We start from the raw sequence: 24,879 nt of genomic DNA, 5'->3' as shown, positions 1-24,879 counted from the left end.
CAGAGATGTAGTTCGGCAAAATTTTCTGACAGTGTCTGTGATTTTCTGTACGCAGGTAAAATTACTTAGCCACATTGAGCTAGAAAACTATGGTTACGCTTAGAGATCCTGTCAGCAGGGTTTGCTAAGTAAACTACAGACACTGTCATGTTGCCGTGATGCTGATTAAAATAATGCCTGGGGTGAAGAAATCCATCTTGTGGTTCTTGTGTAATCTGTGTTGGAAGCTTTGTTAGAGATGCCTCCTTACAGTTCATGATGTGCCCCATCAGATGCTCCATACAAAATACGCCCTGCACAAAGATTAATAATGGCCCCATTAGATGCTCCATAGAGATATTTGCCCCGTATAATGCTGCACAAATGCTGATTATGGCCCATAAGATGCTCCATAGAGATATTTTCCCCATATAATGCTGCACAAATGCTGATTATGGCCCCATAAGACGCTCCATAGATATTTGCCCCATATAATGCTACACAAATGGAGATTATGGCCCCATAAGGTGGTCAAGAGAGATATTTGCCCCATATAATGCTGCATAAATGGAGATTATGACCCCATAAGATGCTCCGTAGAGATATTTTCCCTATGTAATGCTGCACAATTGCTGATTATGGCCCCATAAGACGCTCCATAGAGATATTTGCCCCATATGCTGTTGCTGCGATTAAAAAAAAAAAAAAATGACATGCTCATCTCTCGTCGTTCAGCCCCCCGGCACTTGCAATATTCACCTGTCCTTGTTCCACTGCCGGGCGCCGCTGTGTCTTCAGCATCCTGACGTTCAGGCAGAGGGCACGCACTAACCACGTCCTCGCGCCCTCTGACCTGAGCGTCACAGCAGAGAATGGGGAAGACAGAGCGATGCCCGGCGGTGGATCGAGGACAGGTGAATATCGTGCAATGCTGATCACCCTCCCTATTATACTCACCTGCTCCCAGCGCGGTCCCTGGCAGCTTCCCTGATGGTGTTTTCCGGGCGCTGACAGCTTCTTTCAGCGTTGAGTGGTCACGTGGTACCGCTCATTACAGTAATGAATATGCAGCTCCACCCCTATCGGAGTGGAGTCGCATCCATATTCACTACTGTAATGAGCGGTACCACGTGACCGCTCAACACAGGAAGAAGCTGTCAGTGCCCGGAGACCATTGGAGATGCAGGGACCACGCCAGGAGCAGGTGAGTATGTGACAGCCGCCGACCCCCCTGGGACAATGACTCGAGTATAAGCCGAGGGGCACTTTCAGCCTAAAAAAAAAAAAAAATGGGCTGAAAATCTCGGCTTATACTCGGGTATATACGGTACCTTTTTAATGTTCGCTTCTTACTTTTGATTCTTTGTTAAACTTTTTTTTTTTTCTATAGTCAATTAAAAAAATACTTGCTCCATAGTTGCCCATCACCTGGAATTGTTCCTGCTGAATAAAGCAGGAGAAGGGTGAAATTAGTGCCTGCCTCCCCATCCATGTACATGCTCACAATACAGAACGCATATGGCGTACCAACAGTCTAGGGGGAGTGAGGAAAACTGAAATGGGTCTCAAGTTGGAACTGTGAAGCTTTGGAAAGTTCAATGACAAGAACTTAACACAAAAGTAATAAGTACGGTACTCTTATCTAGCCCTGCATGAAAGCTGCAAAGATCATTTTCTTGACCCACCACCTGGATGTGATGTTTCACTTGTGGAACCTATCTGATAGGATGTGAGCTCTTCAGATTCATGTAATCATTGGGTATATTTTCTTGTATCTGTCTGTGCACATGCAATGCATACTCGGCTCTCATTGTATCTGCACCATGAATCTTAAACACCTTGTGTTTCCGCCATATTTTCTGCACAGCTTATTTGTCTCAAGGATGTACATGTTTCTCCCATTTTGAGGATCTTTCTAAAATTGGACTTCATGGTTGTGAAAAAAGCCAAGAATACGGCTTTTAAGATGAAACACATTTGGACAGTGTGCTGCTGGTTATTCTACCACTAATGTTTTCTATCTAATAACATTTTTTTGACTTTACCAAGTTTTCATCTTGCTGGAATGTCTCCTTCTTCAATTCTCAATTTATGCCAAAGCTGGCATCCAGCATACATTACAATGCAACATAAGCACAAATGATCAGTGACATGTCACAGGCATCAGCTAATTTTCATCAGTTCTCGCTGATGGCAGATGAGCACTTTTTTTTTTTTTTTTTTTTTAAAGTTTTTTTGTTTTTATTTTATAGATTTGTGACCATTACCCAAACTTGTATTTTTATTTGTATTTCCAGTACTGTGTGAGGTCACATTTTACAGGTGAACGTGATTGTGCGTTTTGGATCCTCCATAGTATTTCCCCAAATCAGGACTGGCACAGAAGGGGTTGAAGATTCTTTTGTGCATTTGCCATTTGAAGACTGCGGCTGACTTAGGAGGCATCAGTCAGGGGAAGATGGGTTGCATTAGAGATGAAAATGTCAGACACTTTAGAGCGGAGTATATTGCCGGTGGTCTCGATTCCCTTCCAGCCTCACTTACAAAATATAAAGTTTTCAATATCCTGTGTTGCATGTAAGGCTTGCTGCTGGGTGCACAATTACAATGACAAAGGCCTTTACATCATTTAGAGCATGCATGAAGGGATTGTTTTAGAAAGGTATCAACTTGACGGATTCCTTTTTAATTTTATGAAACTGGGTTGGAGTGTAATGCATAGGGCTCCACTTAAAGCTGTATCCAGTATTTGGTAATATAGTAAGGATATGTTTTTGTCTTTCAGCTGAACTGGAGTTTGTGCAGATAATTATCATAATCGTGGTTATAACGGTGATGGTGGTCGTGATCGTCTGCCTTCTTAATCATTATAAACTCTCCACCTGGTCCTTCACTAACCGACAAAGCCAAAGCAGAAGACAAGAAGAAGTTCTACAGCCGGTGAGTCTTCCTCCTTTCTGTAGTCTAGTCCTCATTGGTCACACTTGGGGGAGCCCCATCTTCATATATACCAACTGAACTTCACATTGTAATTTCTGAAATCCATAGTAAAAGGGAAGATAAGAGACACTGCATTTCTCCTGGATGGATTTTGCCAAATGATCAGTGATGATGAATACACAGTCCATTCACTGAGGTATCAGATTACTTCAGCTGCTCAGAGGTTTATGGAGAGGAGGAGGTAGGACACACTTCCTATGAAAATGACTGACCCAATGCATCTCATGAGTTAACAGTGCACAGGTCTGTAATGTATCTGGCACTTTCCCTTTCCTTTTAATAATGGAAACCACTGCACCCATGTTAAAACTTATCCAGGAAATCCCAGGCTCTGTCAATGTCTGTTAAGGTGAACAAACTGAATTGTTCCATACCTTATAATATCTGTGCCCTTTCCAATGCACCAGTGTCCTACACTCAAATGTTTCATTTGTGCGCGATAGCGAGAAGCTACAGGTGACTGACTGTGCCTGTACCGTAAAGAGGTCTTGTAGGTGGGACATCCAGTGATAAAGAATTAGGCTGGGTTCACATTACGTTACTGGCGTCCGTTGGACGGACTGTTACACCGCGGCATAACGCGGTGTAACGCAGTCTGTTAACACTGCCAATGTCGGACGCATCGCTAGCACACACCCACAATGGGCGTGCGCTAGCGATGTGCCGTCGTTGAGTGACGGACCCTGAGACGCGGGCTGCAGCGTTTCCAGGTCCGTCACTGCTAGTGCAGATAGAGCATCTGCTAGCGCTAGCGCGATGACATCGGCACTTGTGTTAACAGCAGCCCGTTAACGTGTGTATTGAACGGGCTGTTAACGCAATGTGAACCTGACCTTACTAGAATTATATTTGTACATGCACGCTTGTACATGCACGCTTGTTAAAATTTGGTAAGGAATTACTGTTAAGTATAAAAAAATATTTAGAATTGAGTCCTCAGTGGTTGATACCTTTTAATGGCTAAGTGAAAAGATGGTAACAAATTGCAAGCTTTCGAGACTACATACGTCTCTTCATCAGGCAAAGACTAAAACAAATTCTGAGGAATCACATATTTATGCACAACATCGTATAGAAAAAAAAAAAACACCATGGATAAGCCAGGTGACATGAAGCAGAATTACCATGGGTGATAAACAGTTACGTCCATAAATATTGGGCCAATATTTATGGACGTAACTGTTTATCACCCATGGTAATTCTTCTTCATGTCACCTGGCTTATCCATGGTGTTTTTTTTTTTTTCTTCTATATGATGTTGTGCATAAATATGTGATTCTTCAGAATTTGTTTTAGTCTTTGCCTGATGAAGAGACCTGTGTAGTCTCGAAAGCTTGCAATTTGTTACCATCTTTTCACTTAGCCATTAAAAGATATCAACCACTGAGGACTCAATTCTAAATATTTTTCTATCTACTGGCTAACACGGTACCAAGATATATATCTTTCCTGTTAAGTATAAGAAACCCACAGATAAATCTGCAGTGGAAACTCGCATGATATTGCACGAAAAGCTGGTGCAGATTTTCCTGTTGCTCTTGCTGCAAAAAAACAGCAAAGTATGCAAATTTTAAAAAATAAACACAAAAAAATGTAAACCCTCTATTGTACTCTCATCCACTTTAGATTTATGGGAGAAAAATCTGCAGAGAATACAGTAGTAGCAAACCGAATCTGTAGCATTTGTCGCATGTGAACATGGCTTAATTCTTCCTATATATACCGATAACTTGTCACTCAGTATATTTAGTTGATCACTGTCCATAGTACATCGATTTTTAATATTGGTTCTAGCGATGGTTTAGAAATGAAAATGAATAAAACTGGACACAGCAATGCAGAATAAGATTTTCCATTGGTAATCATTAGTGTGGTGCATTTTTCAGGGATATATTTACACAAAAGCCTTATTGTCCATATTGTGTTAATAAAACACCTTTTCTCTTCCTGTATTTGTCCTCATCAGTTTACGTTCCTTGGGTTTTTTTTTTTTTGTTAATCCGGTTTTCTCTTGCATGAATGGAGGCTTCCCAAACTTCTCCTTACCAGCTGGTCGATGAAAAACAGATCGCACACAGATGGAAACTGTGCTGTTGTACGGTCTGGTTTTTTGTATTGTTTTTCTGTGGACCTAATCACTTGAGTAAGGCTGGGTTCACATTGCGTTAGTGCAGTCCGTTCAACGCATACGTTAAACGGACTGCGCTAACGCAAGTGCCGACTTTGGCACAGCGCTAGCAGTGACTGACCTGGAAACGCTGCAGCCCACGTCTCTGGTCCGCCACTCAATGACGGCACATCGCTAGCGCACGCCCATTGCAGTCTATGGTGTCGTTAAAGGACTACGTTACACTGCATTATGCCGCGGTGTAACGTAGTCCGTTAAACGTACCACCATAACGCAATGTGAACCCAGCCTAAGTTAAGTCCTGAGAATAGACCAAAGTAGCACAACTGTTTTTTTTTCTTTAATGCACTGATGGGTGAATAAAGCCTTTTAAACTCTACCTTATTTGCCTACGGCTATGTTCAGGATTTCTTGCAGAAATTTCCTGTGCAAAACCGGACATTTTCTGCAAGAAATCCGCGACTTTACAGAGATTTTACTGCGTTTTTGGTGTGTTTTTTTTGCTGATTTTTCCAGAGGTTCCCATTGCAATAATATAGTGGGAAATCTGCAAAAATCCACAAAATTAATGAACATGCTGCATTTTTTTACCGCAATGTGTTTTTTTTTTTTTTGCGGAAAAAAACGCATCATGTGCACAAAAAATGCGGAATGCATTCTAAATGATGGGATGCATAATATATGCGTTTTTTTCGCGTTTGATAGTTTTAACGTGTTCTCACAGCCTAAGAGTCTTCTGAACAGGCCAGTGTCGCTGACAATTAGATCTGTAGAGACAGAAGATGGAGACCGGGAACGCTCTGAACTTGATTTCTTTACACTTGTGCTGCTTTCATCTTCCATCATTTTCTTTTGAGGCTTTGCTATGACAGTAGAAGCGGGAAGAACAGCTTTTTCCATGACAGTGCACTTGTGGAGCTGCTTCTGGCGCTGGGGCTCCACTTTGCTTTTTGTGATGGGAGGCATGTGTCATGTATGACCCAGACAGCTGACTGCACATCGCTCCTCTGCTCTCTAGGCTTTATGAAAGGCGTAGCTGTAGGAGGCAGTCGGCTCTCATTAGGACGGGCAGTGGACAGGATTTTGTGGCGCTCTAGGGGTGCCATTCTGGTGTAGTCCTTAGTACAGAGTAACTTCTCTGCGGGTTTTTCTTTTTTACCGGCCATTTCAGGACAAGAGCTCATCTCTAAAACTCATAGCTTTCTCTTTATATTTACGCGGTGATCGATGCTGCATTTCTTGGTGATTCTGTATCTCTTTATAATAAACCTTCCCAGTGTCTGCATTTCTCACAATGCACATAGAACTGTATCAGCCATACAGAAATGGCGCAGAAAAATACGCAGCACTAAAGAACTGTGGATTTTATTTTCTGGAATGAAATCTGTGGAAACATCCGCTGCATAAATTGACATGCTGCATACGTTTTTACTTTGTATGTGCATGACTTCTCAACTAAAAACACCTCAAAGCCTTTAAAAGTAACCCAGCCCTCCAACATCCTGACCCTGGGGGTTGCGATAGGTTAGAAGACCACGTGAGGGGAGGTGGGACAACTAATATTAATTTGGGGCAGATTCAGTCACAGGAAGCAGAGTTGGTACAACTTTTTAGCGAAAGAACAAGGTTTGCCGTGTGCAGCTCTGCAAAGTTTTTTTTTTTTCCTCCCTTCAGATTGGATGGGGGAGACCTGATAATACTAAAGTCACACAAAATTCTAAATTGTGACTTGCAGGTCGCAACCTGCACTTACTTGCCTACATTGAGCTGTGCCATAGAGCAATGTTTGGGTGCTACATGTCATGGCCAGTGTCGGTGTAGCCCTTGCCTAACACAAACCCATCAGATCAGTCAGCTCGGTGTACTACCTCTTTTCCCTGTGATTGTGCTGTAGGGAAATTGAACACTTCCTGCCAGGCTTCCTCACAGGTTGCAGATGGAGTCGCCGCAAAGGACACGGTCATCCTCTAATAATTGGGCATCATCTAAGGTGAAGAAACCCCTACCTTTAGTCCTAAGTTGGTCACACCCACCAATCTGTTGCTTCATTATCTATCCCACCTTGGATGAAAATTGTCGCTTTTTCTGCTGTTTACGCCCTTCCTTCCTGAGGTTTCTGCTTGCGTCTTCACATGTCACTACACCAAGTTCACTATATGCTGGCCTATGTTTCTGCTCTTCCTCGCAGCTGGAAGAGAAGTATTGACTTAGGCACAAGTTGTAATACTGTGATCATTAATCCTTGTCTCTTTAAAGCCTTTTTGGTAATTTTTACATTCAAGTATTGTAGATTTGCAGTCAGTTTACACAGCAAATGTTCTTTGCAGCACAAACATGAGATTCTTAAAATGTCATAAACCTCAGTGCTACTGTAATAGTGGATTATCTGTCTGAAAAATCCCTTTGGGAACATACCCGAAGTGCTAGAAGAACGGCTGTACCTTTGTCCCCGATTACTGGTGCTGTCCCACTAATTCAAGTGCCGGCTCACAAGTGCTTATAATGCCTAATAACAAAATAATTCTTCAAGTGTCCCTTTTGGGTTTGAGATCCATTTTCCCAGCGATCTCCTTTCAGAGAGAAAAATAAACATGTCAACAGTGCATATTGCGGATCCTGTTCTTTTTTTTTTTTTTTCCTGAAACGTTGCAATTCTGCTTGGATTGCCAGAACCTTTTCCAACTGGGCATCAGTCACCCCCCATGTGGTCTTCACCATCCTGAACATAGACTGGTGTTGAATTAGGAGAGTTGCTTATAAAACTCCCAACTTATAAAGTCTAGAGATAAAATACAGCCCAATAGAACATGTCGGTACAGTCAGGGCAATGCCTATGGTTACCTCTCTGAGCAGATATGTAGTGTGCGGGGTATCAGTCTCAACAACTTGTACAGACAACCCTAGGTATGTACAGGTCCTTCTAAAAAAATTAGCATATACTGTTAAATTTCATTATTTACCATAATGTAATGATTACAATTAAACTTTCATATATTATAGATTCATTATCCACCAACTGAAATTTGTCAGGTCTTTTATTGTTTTAATACTGATGATTTTGGCATACAACTCCTGATAACCCAAAAAACCTGTCTCAATAAATTAGCATATCAAGAAAAGGTTCTCTAAACGACCTATTACCCTAATCTTCTGAATCAACTAATTAACTCTAAACACATGCAAAATATACCTGAGGCTTTTATAAACTCCCTGCCTGGTTCATTACTCAAAACCCCCATCATGGGTAAGACTAGCGACCTGACAGATGTCAAGAAGGCCATCATTGACACCCTCAAGCAAGAGGGTAAGACCCAGAAAGAAATTTCTCAACAAATAGGCTGTTCCCAGAGTGCTGTATCAAGGCACCTCAATGGTAAGTCTGTTGGAAGGAAACAATGTGGCAGAAAACGCTGTACAACGAGAAGAGGAGACCGGACCCTGAGGAAGATTGTGGAGAAGGACCGATTCCAGACCTTGGGGAACCTGAGGAAGCAGTGGACTGAGTCTGGTGTGGAAACATCCAGAGCCACCGTGCACAGGCGTGTGCAGGAAATGGGCTACAGGTGCCGCATTCCCCAGGTAAAGCCACTTTTGAACCATAAACAGCGGCAGAGGCGCCTGACCTGGGCTACAGAGAAGCAGCACTGGACTGTTGCTAAGTGGTCCCAAGTACTTTTTTCTGATGAAAGCAAATTTTGCATGTCATTCGGAAATCAAGGTGCCAGTCTGGAGGAAGACTGGGGAGAAGGAAATGCCAAAATGCCTGAAGTCCAGTGTCAAGTACCCACAGTCAGTGATGGTGTGGGGTGCCATGTCAGCTGCTGGTGTTGGTCCACTGTGTTTCATCAAGGGCAGGGTCAATGCAGCTAGCTATCAGGAGATTTTGGAGCACTTCATGCTTCCATCGGCTGAAATGCTTTATGGAGATGAAGATTTCATTTTTCAGCACGACCTGGCACCTGCTCACAGTGCCAAAACCACTGGTAAATGGTTTACTGACCATGATATTACTGTGCTCAATTGGCCTGCCAACTCTCCTGACCTGAACCCCATAGAGAATCTGTGGGATATTGTGAAGAGAAAGTTGAGAGACGCAAGACCCAACACTCTGGATGAGCTTAAGGCCGCTATTGAAGCATCCTGGGCCTCCATAACATCTCAGCAGTGTCACAGGCTGATTGCCTCCATGCCACGCCGCATTGAAGCAGTCATTTCTGCCAAAGGATTCCCGACCAAGTATTGAGTGCATAACTGAACATTATTATTTGTTGGTTTTTTGGTTTGTTATTAAAAAACACTTTTATTTGATTGGATGGGTGAAATATGCTAATTTATCGAGACAGGTTTTTTGGGTTATCAGGAGTTGTATGCCAAAATCATCAGTATTAAAACAATAAAAGACCTGACAAATTTCAGTTGGTGGATAATGAATCTATAATATATGAAAGTTTAATTGTAATCATTACATTATGGTAAATAATGAAATTTAACACTATATGCTAATTTTTTGAGAAGGACCTGTATTGTGATCCAGCTACTATGAGGCTATAATTTCCTGAACAAAACCGGACTTTTTCTGAAAGAAATCCGCTCGCATTTTTTCCCCGAATTTTTTACTTTTTTTAATGCTGATTTTTCCGGAGCTTTGCACTACTATATTATATAGTGGCAAATCTGGAGATTTTCCGCAAAATTAATGAACATGCTGCATTTTTTTCCGCTGTGCATTTTTAAAGTTAGGGTTTGGATTACATTTATGGTTGGGATTAGGGTTAGGGGTGTGTCAGGGTTAGGGGTGTGGTTAGGGCTATGGTTGGAGTTAGGGGCGTGGTTATGGTTGGGATTAGGGTTAGGGGTGTGGTTAGGGTTGGGATTAGGGGTGTGGTTGGGATTAGGGTTAGGGGCATGTTCGGGTTAGGGGTGTGGTTAGGGTTGGGATTAGGGTTAGGGGTGTGTTTTGGGTTAGGGTTTCAGTTATAATTGGGGGGTTTCCACAGTTTAGGTACATCAGGGGCTCTCCAAACGCGACATGGCGTCCAATCTCAATTCCAGCCAATTCTGCGTTAAAAAAGTATAACGGTGCTCCTTCCCTTCCGAGCTCTCCCGTGTGCCCAAACAGGGGTTTACCCCAACATATGGAGTATCAGCGTACTCAGGACAAATTGGACAACAACTTTTGGGGTCCAATTTCTCGTTACTCTTGGGAAAATAAAAATTTGGGGGGCTAAAAAAACATTTTTATTTTCACGGCTCTGCGTTAAACTGTAGTGAAACACTTGGGGGTTCAAAGTTCTCACAACACATCTAGAGAAGTTCCTTGGGGGGGGTCTAGTTTCCAATATGGGGTCACTTGTGGGGAAATTGAACACTTCCTGCCAGGCTTCCTCACAGGTTGCAGATGGAGTCGCCGCAGAGGACACGGTCATCCTCTAATAATTGGGCATCACCGCTCTGCTTTCCGGCCGCTGTGCTCACAGCCAGTACAGAGAAGCAGAGCGCCGAGGACAGACAGCGGAAGGTAAGTATGAAGCATTTTTTTTTTTTTACTTTTAGGATGGTAACCAGGGTAAACATCGGGTTACTAAGCACGGCCCTGCGCTTAGTAACCCGATGTTTACCCTGGTTACCGGCATCGTTGGTCGCTGGAGAGCTGTCTGTGTGACAGCTCTCCAGCGACCAAACAGCGACGCTGCAGCGATGCGGATCGTTTTCGGTATCGCTGCAGCGTCGTTTAGTGTGAAGGTACCTTTAGTAAACAGCACCCACTGACAAGTGACACATCCCTGAGGTGTTTCAGCCTCAATCTCCTGCTGTCTTCAGAATACATAGTAAAAACCTGCTGACAGATTTCCTTTAATAGTATTTATCTCAAGCATTGTTCCACTGATAAGTTCAGCACTAGTATGACTTCTATAGCCAGTCCCCTGAATAACTGTATAGATCTTGGGGGTGACTGACACCCCTTAATATATTCCTGTATCTCTTCTGCAGAAGTGATAGCAATGATCCACACTTGATCTGCTAGTCTTGCAGCACCCCAATTCATCAGTATTGTCTTAAGAGCTTCTTAGTTTTCTTTGTTCACAGCTCGTGTCATGCTGTATAACCTCGTTACCTTCTGCTTCTACGGGCAGATGACGATATGTTCTCCTCCTGGCCTCATAGCACTTTGGGTACACGTTAAAGAAAACCTAACCTATTGTAACATGTGAATAACATGAGTATCCACTGTCTGTTTTGTCTGTTACCTTCATGAGATTTTACCTGAACCATGTGGACAGTGACTAGGACGGTCCTAAAGCAATTCTCAATTTCTGGTTCCTGCAGTGACACTTCGCTGTTACTAGTGTGGATTGTTGCTGCTTTAGATCAGTCAAAATGCCTCTACCCGGGGGCAAAGTATCACTAGTGGCATATATTAGAGGCAACTCCATACAAGTCGGTGTCGGATGACTCAAGAAGCTTTACACCATGACTATCTGAGGCCCTGGCTTGGCTAATATCGTTACAGACAGCGGTTTCAGTATGGGGACACTTCTTTCCTGTGTAGAGGGCGAGTTTACATGCTTCCATTACCCATTGAGCATGGTCAACGAGACGAAGATTTATCAGATCACTTTAATGGTAACCAATCACATCATGACTCTTCATAGACCGGCTCCTTTATCGCAGTTATGTTTCCTCTGAAATGCTGCAGGACAAAGTACCGGACAGGGTTGGTGACGACTCCTAAAGGCAGGTCTTCTCCCCACAGCTAGATCTTGGGAGCTGACTGACCAGATGCACTTTGTGGGAATAACCCCATTTACGTAGAAACTATGAAGACTGTCCTTCTCAATCGCCACTGGTAAAAATTCTGATATGTCCAGTTATTCACTTTCCTTGCAAGCAGCAGGCTAAACTCAATAGCTGGAGCTGCTTGCCCAATTAACAAACCATACAAACTCCATACAGATGTCTTCCTAGGTAGTCACCCTCCAGACCACAGGACTGCAGGGCTAAACTACTATGTGGGCGTTTACGCATCATGTCTACATGGATGATACTTAAGAATTTTTACTTAATTGCATGTACCAAAAATGCCCTCTGTACACAGATGTTATTCTTTTTTTTTTAATTAAGAACAAATCTTTCATCCAAAGGTAGAAATCACTAGTGGTGAAATCGCAGGTAGTTGTCAGGCTGCACAGTTCCTTTTTCCTGATCTGGACATGACTGGACATCCAGGAACTGACTGTATAAACAAAGGGTCAAACAAAAGTTTAATAGTAAAAATGTATATACCAGTGGTGCCATCTACTGGTGGCTGGTATGGTCTACACATATTGATTACATAATGTAATACTCATGAGATCCAAAATGTTTGGCAGTCATTTATGCATCAAGTGCTGTAGACTAAACCTGTTCTAGTCACTCACTCATGTGCCAGACTCCCACTCTACAGGATCCAGAGGCTGGAAACTGCAAGGGAGGGGGGAGGTTTGGTGGTAAGTGTTTGTAGCAAGCTGGCTCAAGGACGCGACCTTGGTATAGAATACGTCTCTGCTGTCCTGTATACACTTGTTGGTACCTTATCACATTTAAATGTGATTATTTAGAAGATGGCCTCTTCAGACAAGGGACGCCTCCTTGACCTTAGGTTAAAGACAACACTTGACCTGGGTACATTTTAGTTTGAATATAAGATGTGAATGGCTGTGATCACATGGTTGTAGGTGCCTGTGTTTTATTGTGGCTGCCAGTTTATCCACATCTCAGTTTATCTGTGCCACTTAGATATTGAACTCCACATTCGATGCATGAATGTGTATTTTATACTGATTTTTTTTTTTCTCCAATAGGAAAGGTGTTTGTGGCCTTCAGATAATTTGGTGTCACGACAAGGCGCATCAGAGGTAGGATATTCATATAAATACCAGTGATGTAGTAGTATATAGTAAGATATAGTTTTTCAGCTGATGTTCATTATAAAAGTATCATATTTTTCGGACTGCAAGACGCACTTTTTTCCCCCAAAAATTTTGGGGGAAAATGGGGGGGGGGGGATGTCTTAGTCAAAATGTACTTACAGTTAGCATGGTGGCAGCAGGCGTGGGGCGGTTCTTCCCATGGTCCGACGCTGCCAGGCGATCTCGCTCCCATCCCAGCCTGGTTCGGTGGTGCAGGGGGCTCCGGCGACAATTTGTGAAAGCCCGGAGTCCCCGAATTTCTATTGCCTTGATGCTGTGGCCTCTGGGTAGCCCCCGCACCACCGATCACCGCCGAACCTGCAATACCAGACTGGGATGGGACTACCATCGCATCGCAGCAATGGATGTGCAGGGGCTCCGGGCTTTCACAAAATGTCACCATAGCCCCCCGCACCGCCGAACCTGCTCACCAGTCTGGGTCATATCATCACTGGACCACCAAACAACCCCTGTGACTCCGCTCCACCAGCGCTGCCGATGACCCCTTCCCCCGGGTAAGCTTAATTCAGGAATGTAAGACTGACGCCCATTTGACACATTTATTTTTTTCCCCTTTCTCCTTCTAAAAAAATTTGGGGTGCGTCTTCTGATCCGATGCATCTTATAGTCCGAAAAATACCGTAACTAAGGTGGGGAATATAAATTTAAAGGGATAGTCCACTGCTAGAGCAATCCCTTCTCATACCCTGTGCTTGGCCCCGATTAAAATAGCTGATGCTCACGTTCTGTGCTGGCACCATTCCTGTGGTGTCGGCACTCGCTCTCTTGGGGCTATCGTGAGGTCTTTTGACACATGACCCTGGTGCGCAATCGGCATTACTGTCCCCACCTTCGGACGAATTGAACATGAAGAGGAAGTTAGGGCTGCAGCTCATCTGACTTCATGTTCAAATCGACAGAATGCGGAGACAGTGATACCAGCACGGATTGGGCACCAGGGTCACGTGTCACAATAACCACACGAGGGCCTTTGGGAGAGAGTACAGACATTGCGGGAACAACGCCTGCAGGGGTGGAGAGTATAGCCTTTTAATTTTATCAGGGCCAAGCATGGGGTATGAGAAGTTGTCCAAGTAGTGGACAACTTTCTTAACCATACAACACAAACTGTGCTATATGTGATTACTGACGTTTTATTCCAAAACTCAAATGCAGAGAAAGCTGACACATGATTGCAAGACTTCTGGGAATTAATTCTGTTAACTTTAGTCCCTTTTAACAACTGATTGATTTTCTACCGGCAGCAGGGTGTTAAGTGCCGGTGCCAAGCAAGTTCAGAACACTTTTAACCTGCAGATTATCCCTATATCTGCAGGCTAATAGCTTTTTTTTTTTTAAGTGACCGATTCCCTTTTTTCTTGTTCATGGTCAACCTTTATTTTTACAATGTGGAAACTAAAGCCTATACATGGTGCACTCATAGGGTAAGTGCTCATGATCAGGAATTGATGCCGTTTTGGCGCTACATATTTACGCAGTGTGAAACACAGCATCCAGATGTTACAGTAATAATGGATGGGATTTCTAGAAATCCCATGTCTGTGTGTGCGTGCACCTGCGGATCAGCTGGTCTCCACAGCAGATATTTCAATAAGCGTATTTGGATGCGGTAAATCCGCATGGTTAAGTGAACACATGCGGATCTGCCTGCGTGATTAGAACGCAGCGAAAATACGCTACCTCCAACGTGCTGCTACTTCCTGATCATAGGCACATAGCCATAAAGAAAACTCAGCTGCTCATGTCACACAGGAATAATCTGAAGTGTGCGAGCTGCCAGTCTTGCCAGGAAGGTTTTGCCAGCAGCATTGCATCTGATCTTTACATACACATCGCAACATTGAAATTGCAACATCAAAAGGGAAAAGTCATGAAATTAGGAAAACTTAGGATGGATAGATATTAATGATATGCAAATGATGAAAAAAATGGAAACACCATTTTCAGAACATCTGGATTAATTTAGTATCAAGTATGAGCACACAACTTGGCTACTATCAGTGAGGACATTCATGGTTGTTAGAGGAATGTTCTTTAGTGCCAAATGCACTTCAACATACAACTCCTAAAGATCTGCTGCTGGTAGCTCTGTTTGCAATTGCCAACCAGTGACATCCCAGATGAGCTAGATGAGAGGAGTTTGATGGCGCTGCAGGCCATAGTAGCACGTTTAGACCTTGCAGGCTGTTCACAGTTGCACGAGCAACATGCGGCCTGGTAATGTCATGTTGAAAAACTTCTGCTTGGACACTCACTTTCCATTATAAAGGCATCTTCCTGGTGTTGCACACATGATTTCCAGACTAATCTCTGGCTATCATTACACTGAAAACAAAATCTGGACTTATCCCTGAATGTAAATGTGTTCCAGCAGTGAGAGCAGTGGCTTGGGGTCATGAACCCTGGGTCTGAACATCTGGGTCATAGATTGATGCCATGCTGATGCCTTGTGTTGGTTTGTGTACACAGACACTTTTTGCTTGGTATTTGAACTCCAAGTTCAATTGCAGAACAGAATTGTTCACTACGTGCCATTCTTCAAATCTGACATGACCAAGTGGTCAATTCCATGAGGAGTCCTTCACGAGGGACCATCGCATGGTGTTGACGTGGCCTCCTGTTGGTAGCGTTTCTGGGAATGGCCTACATGTGCCATGATGGCCTGCAGCGCTAACAGACTTTTCTCCCTTTGAGCACATTGAAAGATGCCATGGGTTACAAAGGCAGCTGCCAGCAGCAGATCTCATCTGCCTGCGTGCCCAATTGCATTCAGCATGGCACAACATTTCTGGCTGTGGTGCTTGTAAATTAATGGTACAGAATTAATGGAAATGTTTTGAAACCGTTTCCATCATTCACACATAAATGTCTCCATGCTATGATTTCCATAATTCCACAACTTTTCCTTCTTAATGTTGCAATTTCAATGTTGAGTGAATAAATGTCTCAGGACTGAGGCCATTGCTTACAGAAGTAAATCTTGGGGCTGTTGCCATTTGTATATTCACAACAGATTCCCCTCCTTTGTTACAGAATTTGGATTTGGCAGACTGCAGAGATATCTGAAATTCCTTATCACTGAGTCATTGACTGTTCTTTGTAATCTTCTTTTCTAGATCATGTATGCACCAAGGTCAAGAGACAGATTCACAGCTCCTTCCTTTATGCAGAGAGATCGTTTCAGCCGCTTCCAGCCGACTTATCCTTACATCCAGCATGAGATTGACCTTCCGCCTACGATTTCGCTTTCTGATGGCGAGGAGCCTCCACCTTACCAAGGTCCATGCACTCTCCAGCTGCGGGACCCAGAGCAGCAGATGGAACTGAACAGAGAATCTGTCAGGGCGCCTCCAAACAGGACCATTTTTGATAGTGACTTAATAGATATATCCATGTACAATGGGGGCCCGTGCCCGCCTAGCAGCAACTCTGGCATCAGTGCAACCAACTATAGCAGCAGCGGCAGAATGGAAGGACCACCGCCAACCTACAGTGAAGTTATGGGACATTACCCAGGCTCAACTTATTTCCAACACCAGCAAAATAACTCCTCTACCCCTTCTCAGACAGGTAGTAGACTTCAGCTTCAACAGTCCGATCAAGAGAGCACAATAGTCCCAGTCAGTGGAAAAGATAGGCAGCCAGGAAACCTTGTCTGAAGGACGTAGCCAGGCCGCTGTCCGCAGGACTCCCGGGACTCTAGTGCACGGGGCTGTTGTTCAAGTGGTACACTCAAGTTAAGCCAAATGCACATATTTAATGTATGCGGATTCTGATGGCAGTCAGAGGACAGCATGCAATCGGATACTATTACACATGTTCTTTCTGTTTTCCACATACATTTTCTTCAGGTAACTTTTTTATGTTATCATATTTCAGTTTATTTAAACTTTACAGAAAGGTGGCACAGAACTAAAGCTTCACCGAGCCTTTTGTATACTGACATAGAACAAGTAAGTGTTTATCTAGAAATGCTCCGTTTATTCGGCAGATGGCCAGTGCTTATGATGTGTAGGGGCAGCGCTAATTCTTGTATGTAAATCAATAACCCTTTTGTGCGTGCCAATATGTACAGTGAACTGACAGAGTGAATGCAACGGATGCTGAGTTTTGTTTTTTAAGAGAAAAAGTTGCACTAATTGTTCAGATTATTTTATGAGGGAAACGCGTTGACTTTTTTTGTCATACAGTATTTTTACCTGTGAGGATACAACAATTGAGACACCCAGCAACAGAGACCAGCCAGGGTTTCATGCTCACTAGTTTGCTAGATGACGGTTCTTTTCTAGTAAACTCGGAATGAGCAACCCTCCTTTAATCCGTTCACTGACCATTTTTACTGTCCATAGTGTCAGTGTGCAGATTTTTGGGTTGTGACATTCCTACACATTTGCGTTTTGGCACAATTATGTTACTCATGACCACTGCTGGTGACGAGGATCAACATACTATGTCTTGTTCTGACTCTAAAAGGGTTTTATGACTAGGTGTACATGCATCATTTTTACAACCAGTAGACGAATGCAGGAGAGACTGGGAAGGTCATGAACGATGTACATTTGGCAGATGTAGCTAGTTGCTGTGCCGAAGCCACCCAGATAATAAGCCTGGTTGTTGGATTTTAACCTCTGTTTTTAAATGAATTTTTAGCTTAAGTGTGAGAATCTTAAGTCTTTTCTGCCAGGTAACATTCAGTGGCTATTCATTTGTACACTGTGAAAGCCATGAACTAGGCAAAAATATGTGGCTGTGTACCCTGTATTTTGCGTGTGGTACAGTACTCTGCCAAGACAGAATTAAGGTGTCTATTTATATTAGAATAATTGTAGTCAAACCTGATAATTTTGGCAAAACAGGCCAGCTGTCTGTATAAGGATGTCCAATTTTTACCTTCTATGTCAGATGCTTGTGGAAATAAGGATCAGGCTTGACAGGTCTGATCCTTTGTTCTCACAAGAGATGAGCTGCCACCACTGTTGAAAACTAATGACGAGCGAGTATGCTCGTTACTCAAGCTTCTCCGAGCATGCTCTGAGTTTCGGCGTGCTCGGAGATTTAGTTTTTGTCGACACAGCTGCATGAGTTGCGGCTTCTAGACAGCTTGAATACATGTGGGGAATGCCTGTTTGTTAGGCAATCCCCACATGTATTCAAGCTGTCTTGCATCTGCAAATCATGCAGCTGCGTCGACATAAACTAAATCTCCAAGCACGCCATAATTACCCGGAGAACACCCGAGCATACTCTGAGAAACTCTAGTAACGAGCATACTCGCTCATCACTATTGAGAACACATCTACTTGGACTTTGGGCTTGGCTAAGTGTGTACGTGTGGTCAAAAGTAAGGACTGTCATGACCGCTGTCTGTAGAATAGCCCTCTTCACACACATTTTAGATTAGCCTCTTGGTGTATAGCAATGGATCATATCTACACCATGAACAGAACAAAACTGTTTTAAAGAGTGGTAATATCCATGGCATGTCATCTGAAACCTTGTAAAAAAAAAAATTACTAGAAAAGTTAGTGGAAATCCCAAATATCTTTCTTTCCTAACTTTACATATATTCACAACATTTTTGTATTGGGTGGAGTTGCACGCTGCAGATCTTGTAGAAATTTAGATGGAAATCTGATTCTGATCTGTATGAGAAAATCCCAAATCTACAGAGGTCTGAAGTCGCCATGATGACACATTTGTTACTGTATGCAACAAACCTCAAAAAATGAGAAAACCATACGACCTAAGGGGTGGACCGTGACACATTTGTCCTTCTACCTTCATAGGTTGGCCTGTTAATAGGGAATCGGATGGTGGCCATTCCGTATCTAACCAATGCCTAGGTTCAGGGTTGATTGTGCTGCTTTTTCTATGGACTCGGCTTGTTAATATGTAGCTAAAGATTGGCATGAGTACTCCATCTAGCATAAAGGACATAGCATGGCACAGAAATGAACAGAGCTGGGTGCCATGCCGGCAGGTTTGTTGGAGCTCTAGGAGCAAGGCGCCCATTCAGATGTACGGAAGTGATCTTCAGGTGAATATCCATTGTAGGTGTTCTTGTACGATTGTGCATGTCACATTAATGAATAACTCGAGCACTCTTTTAGGTCTATAGAGCTCCCAATTCTAAATATCCACTGATCAAAAACTTTTCATGCGTGGGGATTTAATGACGAGAAATTACTTGACATTTCTGAAGATCTGTTACTTATTAGCAGCCATGTTGAAGAGCCCTAGAACATTGCCTATTGCTTTATAAAGAATACCTGGTTGGGAAAGATTCCTGTATACCACGTGGGGGAGGGCATCAGCGATACCTGATTAATGCTCATACTGGATGGAATGGTCCTTGAGTTACTACTTAAGGGTTATGAAATGTATCTGCATCATGTAGGTTACCTCACATGAGAACACTGGCTATTAGTTGTACTTGAGCAATCCCGACACTGAAGGCCTTGTGTACTAGTATATTGTTCCCAAAGATGCCCCCAGTAATCCTAATGATCTCCACAACCCTGCAGCACTACTATCAAGAACATAATGCCTGTGCTATACATGCAAGGTAACTGTAGAGGTGTCTGATGTGGCCCCTTCACTTCAGATCTTAAGATTATAAAATATTCAGATATAACTTAACTAGCTACATATGGGAGACATCAAATGCCTGTACTAGAGATCTAGTATTTGCTGAATTTCCCCTTATATAAGAGGACATATACATGCTATATATGCATATCATTAAAAATAAAGCATGGACCCTGGAGGTGTCATGTCTGCGGACCCTGCGCTGGCCTGAAGGCAGGATACCATAATCAACAGTCTACATTCTGATAAGTGTATTACATTCTCCTACTCGCACTTTAATCTATTTGCTGTCCATCTCGATAGGCAATTCATCATTACTAAAAGCAGCGTTTAGTCTGAGTGAAGTCGGGTTTACCACTAGCTCAATGCTGCAGCATATCCAGGCTACAACCAGAAAAGAATGGAGAAAGCATGGTGAAACAAGACATAATCACTCTGCCTAGGACTCTAAAATCAATGTTACTTATTCAGTGTTATGACAGATGTGCAATAAGATCTATTGTACGTCTGGATTTTATTAAGTACATTATCCCGAGAACAAGAACCCCCTCTAAAAAAAACAAAAACAAAAAAAACTGATCTCCATGCCGTCTACCACCGGAGGGTTTGGACATTCTTGTGCTGGCCCACTACCTTTTAAAATAAGTCTGTATAACAAAAACCCACTCATTATAAATGCACAATAGGTCGAGCTTGTTCTTGGGATCATGGTCGTGTATATATGTATGTATGTATGTATGTATGTATGTATATATATATATATATATATATATATATATATATATATATATATATATATATATATATTCCAAAAATATGTGGACTCTGGTCCCGTGGCGACAATGGTGGTCCGCCAGCCAGAGCACTGCAAACTTCCTACTCGTGACCTCCCCACCACCTCTTTAGGTTAGTAGGCAGTGGCGACATTCAGGCATATTGATGTTGCGGCAGGCTACCAATTATAGAATATAGATAATATATAATCAAGCATTTTAAGATTTTTCCATTCATTTCAATTCTAATAACCATTTCACTGTGACAGCCGATCAGCCCTGCATAAAACAATGACTGGAGGGACTGCAATATATACAAAACGCTATGCTACAACAGTTCATCATGTGTCATTGCTGCATATGTTGGGCAGAAAAAACCTCGATTGCTGAAATTAATGATAAAATGATTGCAATTTGTTATAAACCAATGTTATTACGAAAGCAACAAAGTGTAAATGTGTGGTCATCATGTTGGCTACAGTGTTTGCTACATGTTACCGCTGCTGCATTACCTGCCATTGTTAGTGTTCATAGGAGTGCGTGACGTGGCCACCAGATCGTAGCCCAGCGTCGTATACGACTGGGAGGCTCGCCGCGCCCTGGTCACCTCCGCTTTCGCTGTGCCTCATTTGTAAAGGTGCTTATTTCCACTTCATCTTTTCGTAAGTCTTATATATTTTTTTTAATTTTTCAACTGTATATAACTTGAATATTATGCACATATCCTACCCAATGGGTAGAACAGAAAACAAATATTCATTGTTAATACTGTAATATAATGTATAGTTGATATGGAATTTAACAAAAATGGCATAGAATTTGTGAATGCCTAACATGTCTAGTCCTTTTTTGTAAGAAGATTTGCAAATGAATGCAGAATACAGATGACAGAAATCTATGTATTTTATTTTCCTATTAAATATCAATATATCACATATGGAGAAAAAAAGAACAAATCTACGTTTTTAAGTAACCTGTTTCTATTGTTGGTGTGAATGTTTTGTCTGAGTGTCCCCTTCCACTTTTAAGGTCGATGCTTGTTACGCTCTTGTTGTGTTGGACCAGTATTATTCTTGCACCATGTTCAAGAAATACTTTTTAATTTATCTTTTGCCGGCCTAGTATTCATGAGAAAACCAGATGACCTGATATGTCACATATGAATAAAGCACTGTATCACTGCAGTATTTTCCATGCTTTCTGTAGCTTTATTGCGTTGTATTTTCTCTTCATGCCACTTCTGGGATGTTTGGGAGCACGGAATATCAGCTCGACTCCTAATGCTGCATAACTTTTTGTGGTTCTTTCGACTAGTATGAATTTTTAACAGAGTAATGAAATTATTCTGGGTCACAAAGCCATGAACACTCAAACATTTTATTTTATTTTTTTTTTTTTTTTGTTTGGAAGTTTTAGCCTTTTGAGAGATCATTTCATCTTCAACTTGCTAAAGTTAAGGCTAGGGTCACATTGCGTTAGTGCAATCCGTTTAGCGCTAGCGGATTGCGCTAACGCAATGTTTTCTATGGGGCTGCGGTCGGGGTCACGGTAACGTCCCCGCTCTCGCAGATCCCCGATCTGCGAGAGCGGGGAACGGACCGCGGGCGCGCCTCGGACGCTGCAAGCAGCGTTCGCGGCGCGCCAGGAATCACCGGCGCGTCGCTAGCGCGTGCCGAACATGGCACGCACTAGTAAAGCGCGTTCCCATTGCCTTCAATGGGCGCGTTAACGGACGCGTTGCACGGCGTTAATTTCGCCGTGCAACGCTGTCCGTTAAACGCGGTCCCATAACGCAATGGGAACCCAGCCTAAAAATGATACACGTCCTTTGTATTTTAGGAAAAAAATTATTTTAATCTTTTACCTTTTAAAAATTACAGAAAGGAAAATAAACCGTTGCAAAAGTTTGGGCACTCTGCATGTTTAGTACCTAGTAGCACCCTCTTTAGCAATCATCACAGCTTGCAAATGCTTTTTGTAACCAGCAAAGAGTCCTTCAATTGTTTGAGGGATTTTCATCCATTCTTCGGTGGAAAATTCTTCCAGTTCTGTGAGATCCCTGGGTCGTCTTGCATGCACTGATAATTTGAGGTCTAGCCACAAATTTTCAATTATCAGATAAAGGGACTGAGGGCCATTGTAATAACTTCAGTTTGCACCTTTTTGAGGTAGTCTATTGTGGATTTTGACTTGTGTTGCAGCTGTTAAAGGGAACCTGTCACCCCCAAAATCGATGGTGAGGTAAGCTCACCATCATCGGGGGCTTATCTACAGCATTCTGTAATGCTGTAGATAAGCCGCCGATGTTACCTGAAAGAGGAGAAAAGACGTTAGATTTTATTCACCATGGGGCGGTCCGAAGACACGGTTATTGTACTAGCATGCTGTGATAATGCCTTATCCAAGCACGTTTGCTCATCACTAATCATTATCCATTGTAGAAGCCACCCTCTTTTCATCTTCAGCTTTTTTTTTCTTCTAAAAGATGGTATGTTTTGCTTCAAGAATTTGATAAAATTTCATTGAATCCATTCTTCCTTCTACCTGTGAAACATAACCCGTACCAAACCCAAAGCATGATTGATCCACCCCCATGCTTAATGGTTGGCAAGATGTTTTTTTTTTTCCTGAACTTCTGTGCCCCCTTTTTTTTTCTACACAAATACCCTTGATCATTGGGGCAAAAACTTCTATTTTTAACCTCACCTGTCCACATGACTTGTTTCCAAAATGCATCAGGCTTGTTTAGATGTTTTTGCATGGTTCTGACACTGAATTTTATGGTTTGGAATTTAGGAGATGTTTTGTTCTGACTTTCCCATGAAGGCCATATTTGTGCAGGTGTCACTGAACAGTAGAACAATGTACCACAAATCCAGAGTCTGCTAAATCTTTCTGAAATTCTTTGGCAGACAAGCTGGGGTTCTGATTTGTGCTTCTAGCAATCCTACAAGCAGCGGTCACTGAAATTTTGCTTGGTCTTCAAGACCTTATCTTGACCTCTACTGTTCCTGTTAATTGCCATTTCTTAATTCATTTCAAGCTGAGGAAAGGGCAGCTTGAAAATCCTTTTTTTATCTTATAGTCTTCTCCTGCTTTGTGGGTCTCCACCATTTTGAGTTCTAGTCAGCAGCTGCTTAGAAGAACAACTCGTGGCTGCTGTTTTTTGGTACAAGATTAAAGGAGGCTGGGATTATATAAAGTTGGGAAATTTGCATCACCTGGCCTTTCCCAACAATGGTGAACAAGCCATAACCCTAACAGGCTAATTGAGGTTTGAAACTTTTGATAAAAGTTCTAAGCACACAAATCTCAAAGGGTCCCCAAACTCATTTTCCTTTTTTGTAATTTTTAAATTGTAAAGATTTTTATGTATATATGTATTTTTTTGCCTATAATACAAGGATATGTGTCCTCTTTAACTTTAGGCCTTTTAGAGATCATTTCATCTTCAACTTGCTTAACTGTTCACAATAACAAACTTTTGACCAGGGGTGCAAAAACCTTTACGTGCCCCACTGTATGGGAAAAATCTGGTGACAGGTTCCCTTCCCACCTGCTTGTTCTCGATCTCCTCCCTTCTCTGGCTCTATGAAGCCACAGCTGTCAGAGGAGGCTGTGCTGAGAGTACATTTTTAATATGCTTTCTTGACATTCATGGTTTATTTTTTTGTTTGTTTTTTTAAGTGGACCAAAGACCCAAATTAAAAAAATATTGCATTTTACTGAATTTATATTGATTGCTGGAAAGAACATAGTACTTGTATATTTGCACATGTTGAGTAGCATCTCCTCCTTTTCAGAAAGGTTTTATATTTGCCATTTTTATACCGTACACCTTATCAGTCATAGAACACTGCATTTCCTTATTTTTATAGGACCTTAAGTTTTTCATAGCAGGCTTATCGCTAGTAAATATTCCTTTTAAAGGAAGCCTAAAAACACTTTTTACCCACAGATATAGTGGTAATCTGCAGTTAGGTAGCGTTTTAACCATGGTTTGCAGTGTTTCCTGAAGTGTGACTACAGGGAAAAAATTGAAGTTCTATTCTCCCTGTAGCTGCTTGCTTTCAGTCACTGCCCCTACACTTTGATGTGATTACCACCATATCAGGTAGGTAAAGGAACCTCCAAAAATACTATTTAAGTCAAGAATTCTGTTATTTTCAGCTCTACTTGTATATTAGGAAATTACATGGCACTATTCTCCTAATTGAATGTTACAACATCTCCTGAAATTGGGATAATGCCACTGAAAGCCCTTTCAAAAGTTTGGATAGTCTAATAGTGCAAATAACTTTCTAACCAGTATTTAACGGGATCAAGAATGATCTTTCCTGCAAATAAAGATGTGTCACGGACAATCAGATAAATTAGTCTACCAGATAAACTTAGTAAGAAGGAACATAAACCAGCTCACCCATGATTCAGCAACCAAACC

General features: G+C 42.3%; 1 protein-coding gene across 5 annotated transcripts in view; it reads left to right on the top strand.

Moving 5' to 3' along the window:
• The window catches only part of LDLRAD4 (low density lipoprotein receptor class A domain containing 4), a 443,648-nt gene extending 423,431 nt beyond the window's left edge, over positions 1 to 20,217 (top strand). Inside the window, exons 4-7 of one of the 5 annotated variants that reach the window (XR_011314078.1) lie at positions 2,765 to 2,919; positions 12,949 to 13,002; positions 16,194 to 18,150; positions 18,211 to 20,217. Coding sequence is in view for 3 of the 5 variants with exons in the window: in XM_069731005.1 (XP_069587106.1) it covers positions 2,765 to 2,919; positions 12,949 to 13,002; positions 16,194 to 16,736 (752 nt within the window). In the remaining 2 variants the exon portion in view is untranslated. Of the gene's footprint in view, positions 1 to 2,764; positions 2,920 to 12,948; positions 13,003 to 16,193 lie in introns of all 5 variants that reach the window. The other 4 variants (XR_011314079.1, XM_069731005.1, XM_069731006.1 and 1 more) reach the window with 4 other exon arrangements.
• The last annotated feature ends 4,662 nt before the right edge of the window (positions 20,218 to 24,879 follow it).

Source organism: Ranitomeya imitator, chromosome 6 (genome assembly GCF_032444005.1).
Source record: "Ranitomeya imitator isolate aRanImi1 chromosome 6, aRanImi1.pri, whole genome shotgun sequence".
Taxonomy (NCBI): Eukaryota; Metazoa; Chordata; class Amphibia; order Anura; family Dendrobatidae; genus Ranitomeya; species Ranitomeya imitator.
This window is presented reverse-complemented; position numbering and strand designations above follow the sequence as displayed.